General features: G+C 46.7%; 1 protein-coding gene across 1 annotated transcript in view; it reads left to right on the plus strand.

Moving 5' to 3' along the window:
• Nucleotides 1–2,435: 2,435 nt before the first annotated feature.
• The window catches only part of nbr1b (NBR1 autophagy cargo receptor b), a 139,792-nt gene continuing 132,123 nt past the window's right edge, over nt 2,436–10,104 (plus strand). Inside the window, exon 1 of the mRNA XM_080511396.1 lies at nt 2,436–2,598. Coding sequence (XP_080367522.1) covers nt 2,497–2,598 — 102 coding nt within the window. The 5' untranslated portion in view covers nt 2,436–2,496. The remainder of the gene's footprint in view (nt 2,599–10,104) is intronic.

Consider the following 10,104-nt stretch of genomic DNA (forward strand, 5'->3'; position numbering starts at 1 on the left):
GAGGCCTTCAGATCGCTGGCTGTGGAGAAATGTGTGATGACGTGTTTCTTCATCAGAATCTCAAATGTATTGTTTAAACATTCCTTCCCGGCATCAGTTTGTAGTTTTTCTGGTTTCTGCCTATCGCAAAAGACTGACTCAAAAGCCTGCACGACCTCACTGCCGGTCTTCTTCTTTAAAACACGCACGGAGGCCTTTTTTGAAAACACATCAATGACGGTCAGCAGGTAGTTAAAGCCATCGTTATCCCTGGACAATTCCCTCATATCACAAAGATCTGCCTGAAATTGTCTGAGAGGTCTGGTCACTATAACTGTATTCCTAGCAAAATGTATCCCAGCTGGTTTGTGTAGAGTATAGACATCTTGACCAGATAAAAATTCTTTCACATCTCCTGTCTTCACTTTTCTCCCCGTCTTGTTTTGAAGGGCTTTATGGAGTCTGTCTACTCCCCATAGCTGCCAGGATTTGCAGTGCTGTAATATTGTTGTTTCACAGACCGTTTCCCAGCCATGTTATCTTCAACAGTTACGAGGTTTAACTGACCTTATGTGTGAGAGAGAAGTACTTTATTTAATTTCATCAAATCCTAAATCTAGGCTGTAAGCCGTCATCGTTGTTGTTGTTTGACGTTAGAATTAAATCTGACATGTATTGTGCTCAGTGAATGTAAGGTGGTTTTATAGGTATTGCCCCATACTTCCACACAGTAATTTAAATATGGTGACACCAGTGTACAATACAAAATACACAGTGCTCCCTCATTGGAAACGTGCTTTGTTTTCCCCGTCACCCCAATGCGCTGCGCTACTTTTGCTCTCGCATGTTTAATGTGGGTTTCCAGCAGATTTTGGGATCAAGAATCACACCCAAAAATGTATTCTCTTACATGTTTTCTATTTCAACATTATTTATCATTACTTTTACTTGCGTATTTATTTTGCATTTTCCAAAGATTATTTAAATGTAATGATCATTTATTCAAATCAAACCAAGTTTTTAGTTTACTCATTTCTGCTGTGACCACCTCCAAAAGCTCCTGCAGATTTTCCCCTTCACAAAAAATATTAGTATCATCAGCAAATAACACACATTTTAAGATGTTTGACACCCTGCATATATCGTTAATATACAATATAAATAACTTCAGACCCAAAACCGACCCCTGTGGGAATCCACAAGTTATAAAGTGTTTAAACAGATTGATTTGCAATCCCCTATTTGCAGAAACTCATTTCTATTACTTATGTAGCTGCCCATCCACTTCAGTACAACCCCTCTAATTCCATATTTTTTCAAATTTATTGATTAACAAATGATGATCAATTGGGTTGAATGCTTTTTTTCAAATCTATAAATACACCAACTGCAAATGTCTTAATATCTATGGAACTGGTGATGTATGGACGTCGATCTGTTTCACCTGAATCCATATTGACTGTCAACCAGCAATTCATACTTCTCTATGAAGTTCTAATATTTTAGAGAACTGAGCGAGTAAAGACATGGGCCGATAGTTAGTAAATTGATTACTGTCTCCACCTTTGTAGAGTGGGATGACTTTAGCAGTTTTCATTTTACACAGAAATACACCAGTTTTGAAAGATAAATTATAAATATAAGTTAAGGGTTTTACAATTCCATCAATGACTGCCTTAATTAGAGTCATTAAAATGTCAATCCAGTCTGTTGACCTTTTATTCTTACCTTTGCTAACAATGTCAATAATTGTCATTTCATCGACTGCTTTCAAAAACATTGAGTTTGGGTTACAATCTAATAAATCGACAACATTTCTTTCTTTATCTTCTGACTGTGGATTATCTATTTCTTCTGCCAATTTTGGCCTTACACTTACTAAACAAATGTTAAACCCATTAGCCACATCATCCGTGTTGCTTATGATGGTACCATTGTCTTCAATATACTGAGGGTAATTTGTATTCATTGATCCATTCCTACAGATTGTGGCTGTTGTGATATTGAAGAAGTTTGAAGCATCATTTCTTGCTTTTATGTATTTTATGTCTAAATTCCAATCTTCGTGAAATATAAAGGAAAAGTACACAAGCCAAAGAATTCTACATAAATATATTGAAGCCACATGTGATGTGATAGAGAGAAAGAAACATTTTGAAATCTATAAAGAAAAGAGGAGAGAGACGCTTTTGAAGAGGATTGTGTTGCAGGTAGTTTAAGAGGAGCCTTCCATCTTAGGAAGATTTTAAATAGAGTTAATAATAAACTATTTCCAAATGTGATGGAATTCAATATTATACACTACGGACTGTAGTACCGCTGGCGGCCGCTGGATGGCGACGTCGGACTCAGCGGGCCGAATGCGGAAACACGTGGTCTCAAGTGGGCGTGTCGTCAGCGCTGTTGTAAACAGAATCCGCCTCATCCCGTCGGATTAAAGTCAGTGAGTCGGTGAGATTAAGCCGAATATCTGTCGTGTTTAATATGCAGTGAAGCGCGGCGGCACAGGGCGACGCCATGGACTTCTACATCAACCTGAAGGTGAATTTCAGGGGGAATTCCAAGAATTTCCTCCTGTCGGGATCCGAGACGAAGAGCTGGGAGTCGATGGAGGCCATGGTAAGACCGAGGAGCGCGGGCCCGCCGCACCGGGGCCCGGGGGCCGGGGACCAGGCAACGGGGGGACCAGGGACCGGGGACCGGGGACGGAGGAGTGGGATGACACCGGAGACATGGTTGCGATCCGGTCCATGCAGTCGTCCAGTCGTGCGCTGTGAACAAGGTGTTGTAGGGAAGCTGCGCAGCGTAAGGCAGGTGGAGGCTGAGCATATTGACCATATTGATCATATTGATCATATTGACCATATTGACCATATTGACCATATTGATCATATTGATCATATTGATTATATTGACCATATTGACCATATTGAGCATATTGACCATATTGACCATATTGACCATATTGATCATATTGATCATATTGACCATATTGATCATATTGATTATATTGACCATATTGACCATATTGATCATATTGATCATATTGACCATATTGATCATATTGAGCATATTGATCATATTGACCATATTGAGCATATTGACCATATTGACCATATTGAGCATATTGACCATATTGACCATATTGATCATATTGATCATATTGATCATATTGACCATATTGATCATATTGACCATATTGACCATATTGATCATATTGAGCATATTGACCATATTGATCATATTGATCATATTGAGCATATTGACCATATTGACCATATTGATCATATTGACCATATTGATCATATTGATCATATTGAGCATATTGACCATATTGACCATATTGACCATATTGATCATATTGATCATATTGATCATATTGATCATATTGACCATATTGATCATATTGACCATATTGACCATATTGATCATATTGAGCATATTGAGCATATTGAGCATATTGACCATATTGATCATATTGATCATATTGACCATATTGACCATATTGACCATATTGATCATATTGATCATATTGACCATATTGATCATATTGATTATATTGACCATATTGATCATATTGATCATATTGACCATATTGACCATATTGAGCATATTGAGCATATTGACCATATTGATCATATTGACCATATTGACCATATTGACCATATTGAGCATATTGACCATATTGATCATATTGATCATATTGAGCATATTGACCATATTGACCATATTGAGCATATTGACCATATTGACCATATTGATCATATTGATCATATTGATCATATTGACCATATTGATCATATTGACCATATTGACCATATTGATCATATTGAGCATATTGATCATATTGACCATATTGATCATATTGACCATATTGACCATATTGATCATATTGAGCATATTGACCATATTGACCATATTGAGCATATTGAGCATATTGATCATATTGACCATATTGAGCATATTGATCATATTGAGCATATTGACCATATTGATCATATTGAGCATATTGACCATATTGACCATATTGACCATATTGATCATATTGACCATATTGACCATATTGATCATATTGACCATATTGATCATATTGATCATATTGACCATATTGAGCATATTGAGCATATTGACCATATTGACCATATTGATCATATTGAGCATATTGAGCATATTGACCATATTGACCATATTGACCATATTGACCATATTGATCATATTGACCATATTGACCATATTGACCATATTGACCATATTGATCATATTGACCATATTGATCATATTGATCATATTGACCATATTGACCATATTGACCATATTGATCATATTGAGCATATTGACCATATTGAGCATATTGAGCATATTGACCATGTTGACCATGTTGATCATGTTGATCATGTTGATCATATTGACCATATTGACCATATTGATCATATTGATCATATTGACCATATTGACCATATTGAGCATACATTGCTATGGTCTCTGATCGGACTGACAGATGGAAAATTGTGGTGAAACACAGGTGTGTGTGTGTGTGTGTGTGTGTGTGTGTGTGTGTGTGTGTGTGTGTGTGTGTGTGTGTGTGTGTGTGTGTGTGTGTGACCCAATCTCAGGATGTGAGCATCATCTCCTCCAGCTCCTCTCATGTCGCCTCAGCTGGTATTCAGAAACACATTTCTCACTTCCTGACTAATATTTTCATCATCTGTGAAACAAACGTCCGTTTGTATTTTCAACCACTTCATTAAAACCTGATCTGTTTCCAGGACACAACTACAGAACAATAATCACAGATGTTCTCAGAATGTTTTTTATTCACACATCAAACAAAAAGAAGTGAAGTTGTAAGATACGAGTTCAGATTGGGTAAGCCTGAACAAATGTATTTATTAGAGCAACTTTAACTTTTAGGATTCCAACTTGTTGTGTTTCTCAACACTCACTGTTGATGGGAATCATTGTTTGACGTAAAGGTCTCTCAATGAGTCCAGAGTCAGTGCAGACCACATCACACCAAAATGGCGGCATGATGCAAGTTGTAGCAGAACTAAGCAACAAATATGTTTCTGTTAAAATAGAGAAGAAAAGCAAAGGAAGCATCGACGCACTTTTGATGATGCCTCCAAAGAAAATTGCACAGCTGGAGAAAGACATGGAGGAGATGGTGACCTGGTGAGCGCCTCAGCAGCTCCACATGCTAACGGAGCTTGTTGCTGAAGTGAAGAAACGAAAGGGATTTATCCAAGAAAAAGATCCGACTATTACTGATGTCGAAAAGAGGGTTGACCATCTGGAGCAGTGCAGGAGGGAGGAAGGTGTTCTGGAGCAGTGCAGGGGGGAGGAAGGTGTTCTGGAGCAGTGTAGGAGGGAGGAAGGTGTTCTGGAGCAGTGTAGGAGGGAGGAAGGTGTTCTGGAGCAGTGCAGGAGGGAGGAAGGTGTTCTGGAGCAGTGTAGGAGGGAGGAAGGTGTTCTGGAGCAGTGTAGGAGGGAGGGAGGTGTTCTGGAGCAGTGTAGGAGGGAGGAAGGTGTTCTGGAGCAGTGTAGGAGGGAGGGAGGTGTTCTGGAGCAGTGTAGGAGGGAGGAAGGTGTTCTGGAGCAGTGCAGGAGGGAGGAAGGTGTTCTGGAGCAGTGTAGGAGGGAGGAAGGTGTTCTGGAGCAGTGTAGGAGGGAGGAAGGTGTTCTGGAGCAGTGTAGGAGGGAGGAAGGTGTTCTGGAGCAGTGCAGGAGGGAGGAAGGTGTTCTGGAGCAGTGTAGGAGGGAGGAAGGTGTTCTGGAGCAGTGTAGGAGGGAGGGAGGTGTTCTGGAGCAGTGTAGGAGGGAGGAAGGTGTTCTGGAGCAGTGCAGGAGGGAGGAAGGTGTTCTGGAGCAGTGCAGGAGGGAGGAAGGTGTTCTGGAGCAGTGTAGGAGGGAGGAAGGTGTTCTGGAGCAGTGCAGGAGGGAGGAAGGTGTTCTGGAGCAGTGTAGGAGGGAGGAAGGTGTTCTGGAGCAGTGTAGGAGGGAGGAAGGTGTTCTGGAACAGTGTAGGAGGGAGGAAGGTGTTCTGGAGCAGTGTAGGAGGGAGGGAGGTGTTCTGGAGCAGTGTAGGAGGGAGGAAGGTGTTCTGGAGCAGTGTAGGAGGGAGGAAGGTGTTCTAGAGCAGTGTAGGAGGGAGGAAGGTGTTCTAGAGCAGTGTAGGAGGGAGGAAGGTGTTCTGGAGCAGTGTAGGAGGGAGGGAGGTGTTCTGGAGCAGTGTAGGAGGGAGGGAGGTGTTCTGGAGCAGTGTAGGAGGGAGGAAGGTGTTCTGGAGCAGTGTAGGAGGGAGGGAGGTGTTCTGGAGCAGTGTAGGAGGGAGGAAGGTGTTCTGGAGCAGTGTAGGAGGGAGGGAGGTGTTCTGGAGCAGTGTAGGAGGGAGGAAGGTGTTCTGGAGCAGTGCAGGAGGGAGGAAGGTGTTCTGGAGCAGTGTAGGAGGGAGGGAGGTGTTCTGGAGCAGTGTAGGAGGGAGGAAGGTGTTCTGGAGCAGTGCAGGAGGGAGGAAGGTGTTCTGGAGCAGTGTAGGAGGGAGGAAGGTGTTCTGCAGCAGTGTAGGAGGGAGGAAGGTGTTCTGGGGCAGTGTAGGAGGGAGGAAGGTGTTCTAGAGCAGTGTAGGAGGGAGGAAGGTGTTCTGGAGCAGTGCAGGAGGGAGGGAGGTGTTCTGGAGCAGTGTAGGAGGGAGGAAGGTGTTCTGGAGCAGTGTAGGAGGGAGGAAGGTGTTCTAGAGCAGTGTAGGAGGGAGGAAGGTGTTCTGGAGCAGTGCAGGAGGGAGGAAGGTGTTCTGGAGCAGTGTAGGAGGTAGGAAGGTGTTCTGGAGCAGTGTAGGAGGGAGGGAGGTGTTCTGGAGCAGTGTAGGAGGGAGGTGTTCTGGAGCAGTGTAGGAGGGAGGGAGGTGTTCTGGAACAGTGTAGGAGGTAGGAAGGTGTTCTGGAGCAGTGTAGGAGGGAGGGAGGTGTTCTGGAGCAGTGTAGGAGGGAGGAAGGTGTTCTGGAGCAGTGTAGGAGGGAGGAAGGTGTTCTGGAGCAGTGTAGGAGGGAGGTGTTCTGGAGCAGTGTAGGAGGGAGGGAGGTGTTCTGGAACAGTGTAGGAGGTAGGAAGGTGTTCTGGAGCAGTGTAGGAGGGAGGGAGGTGTTCTGGAGCAGTGTAGGAGGGAGGAAGGTGTTCTGGAGCAGTGTAGGAGGGAGGAAGGTGTTCTGGAGCAGTGCAGGGGGGAGGAAGGTGTTCTGGAGCAGTGCAGGAGGGAGGGAGGTGTTCTGGAGCAGTGTAGGAGGGAGGAAGGTGTTCTGGAGCAGTGTAGGAGGGAGGAAGGTGTTCTGGAGCAGTGTAGGAGGGAGGAAGGTGTTCTGGAGCAGTGTAGGAGGGAGGAAGGTGTTCTGGAGCAGTGTAGGAGGGAGGAAGGTGTTCTGGAGCAGTGCAGGAGGGAGGAAGGTGTTCTGGAGCAGTGTAGGAGGTAGGAAGGTGTTCTGGAGCAGTGTAGGAGGGAGGAAGGTGTTCTGGAGCAGTGTAGGAGGGAGGAAGGTGTTCTGGAGCAGTGTAGGAGGGAGGAAGGTGTTCTAGAGCAGTGTAGGAGGGAGGAAGGTGTTCTGGAGCAGTGCAGGAGGGAGGAAGGTGTCCTGGAGCAGTGTAGGAGGGAGGAAGGTGTTCTGGAGCAGTGTAGGAGGGAGGAAGGGGTTCTGGAGCAGTGCAGGAGGTAGGAAGGTGTTCTGGAGCAGTGTAGGAGGTAGGAAGGTGTTCTGGAGCAGTGTAGGAGGGAGGAAGGTGTTCTGGAGCAGTGTAGGAGGTAGGAAGGTGTTCTGGAGCAGTGTAGGAGGGAGGAAGGTGTTCTAGAGCAGTGTAGGAGGTAGGAAGGTGTTCTAGAGCAGTGTAGGAGGGAGGAAGGTGTTCTAGAGCAGTGTAGGAGGGAGGAAGGTGTTCTGGAGCAGTGTAGGAGGGAGGGAGGTGTTCTGGAGCAGTGCAGGAGGGAGGAAGGTGTTCTGGAGCAGTGTAGGAGGGAGGAAGGTGTTCTGGAGCAGTGTAGGAGGGAGGGAGGTGTTCTGGAGCAGTGTAGGAGGGAGGTGTTCTGGAGCAGTGTAGGAGGGAGGGAGGTGTTCTGGAACAGTGTAGGAGGTAGGAAGGTGTTCTGGAGCAGTGTAGGAGGGAGGAAGGTGTTCTGGAACAGTGTAGGAGGTAGGAAGGTGTTCTGGAGCAGTGTAGGAGGGAGGGAGGTGTTCTGGAGCAGTGTAGGAGGGAGGTGTCCTGGAGCAGTGTAGGAGGGAGGGAGGTGTTCTGGAACAGTGTAGGAGGGAGGGAGGTGTTCTGGAGCAGTGTAGGAGGGAGGAAGGTGTTCTGGAGCAGTGTAGGAGGGAGGAAGGTGTTCTGGAGCAGTGTAGGAGGGAGGAATGTGTTCTAGAGCAGTGTAGGAGGGAGGAATGTGTTCTAGAGCAGTGTAGGAGGGAGGAAGGTGTTCTGGAGCAGTGCAGGAGGGAGGAAGGTGTTCTGGAGCAGTGTAGGAGGGAGGAAGGTGTTCTGGAGCAGTGTAGGAGGGAGGAAGGGGTTCTGGAGCAGTGCAGGAGGTAGGAAGGTGTTCTGGAGCAGTGTAGGAGGTAGGAAGGTGTTCTGGAGCAGTGTAGGAGGGAGGAAGGTGTTCTGGAGCAGTGTAGGAGGTAGGAAGGTGTTCTGGAGCAGTGTAGGAGGGAGGAAGGTGTTCTAGAGCAGTGTAGGAGGTAGGAAGGTGTTCTAGAGCAGTGTAGGAGGGAGGAAGGTGTTCTAGAGCAGTGTAGGAGGGAGGAAGGTGTTCTGGAGCAGTGTAGGAGGGAGGGAGGTGTTCTGGAGCAGTGTAGGAGGGAGGAAGGTGTTCTGGAGCAGTGTAGGAGGGAGGGAGGTGTTCTGGAGCAGTGTAGGAGGGAGGTGTTCTGGAGCAGTGTAGGAGGGAGGGAGGTGTTCTGGAACAGTGTAGGAGGTAGGAAGGTGTTCTGGAGCAGTGTAGGAGGGAGGAAGGTGTTCTGGAACAGTGTAGGAGGTAGGAAGGTGTTCTGGAGCAGTGTAGGAGGGAGGGAGGTGTTCTGGAGCAGTGTAGGAGGGAGGTGTTCTGGAGCAGTGTAGGAGGGAGGAAGGTGTTCTGGAGCAGTGTAGGAGGGAGGAAGGTGTTCTGGAGTAGTGTAGGAGGGAGGAAGGTGTTCTGGAGCAGTGTAGGAGGGAGGAAGGTGTTCTGGAACAGTGTAGGAGGTAGGAAGGTGTTCTGGAGCAGTGTAGGAGGGAGGGAGGTGTTCTGGAGCAGTGTAGGAGGGAGGAAGGTGTTCTGGAACAGTGTAGGAGGTAGGAAGGTGTTCTGGAGCAGTGTAGGAGGGAGGAAGGTGTTCTAGAGCAGTGTAGGAGGGAGGAAGGTGTTCTGGAGCAGTGTAGGAGGGAGGAAGGTGTTCTGGAGCAGTGTAGGAGGGAGGAAGGTGTTCCGGAGCAGTGTAGGAGGGAGGAAGGTGTTCTGGAGCAGTGTAGGAGGGAGGAAGGTGTTCCGGAGCAGTGTAGGAGGGAGGAAGGTGTTCCGGAGCAGTGTAGGAGGGAGGAAGGTGTTCCGGAGCAGTGTAGGAGGGAGGAAGGTGTTCCGGAGCAGTGTAGGAGGGAGGAAGGTGTTCCGGAGCAGTGTAGGAGGGAGGAGGGTGTTCTGGAGCAGTGTAGGAGGGAGGAAGGTGTTCTGGAGCAGTGTAGGAGGGAGGAAGGTGTTCTGGAGCAGTGTAGGAGGGAGGAAGGTGTTCTGGAACAGTGTAGGAGGGAGGAAGGTGTTCTAGAGCAGTGTAGGAGGGAGGAAGGTGTTCTGGAGCAGTGTAGGAGGGAGGAAGGTGTTCTAGAGCAGTGTAGGAGGGAGGAAGGTGTTCTAGAGCAGTGTAGGAGGGAGGAAGGTGTTCTGGAGCAGTGTAGGAGGGAGGGAGGTGTTCTGGAGCAGTGTAGGAGGGAGGAAGGTGTTCTGGAGCAGTGTAGGAGGGAGGGAGGTGTTCTGGAGCAGTGTAGGAGGGAGGTGTTCTGGAGCAGTGTAGGAGGGAGGGAGGTGTTCTGGAACAGTGTAGGAGGTAGGAAGGTGTTCTGGAGCAGTGTAGGAGGGAGGAAGGTGTTCTGGAACAGTGTAGGAGGGAGGAAGGTGTTCTG

This window comes from Blennius ocellaris (genome assembly GCF_963422515.1).
Source record: "Blennius ocellaris genome assembly, chromosome: 16".
NCBI classification, from domain to species: domain Eukaryota; kingdom Metazoa; phylum Chordata; class Actinopteri; order Blenniiformes; family Blenniidae; genus Blennius; species Blennius ocellaris.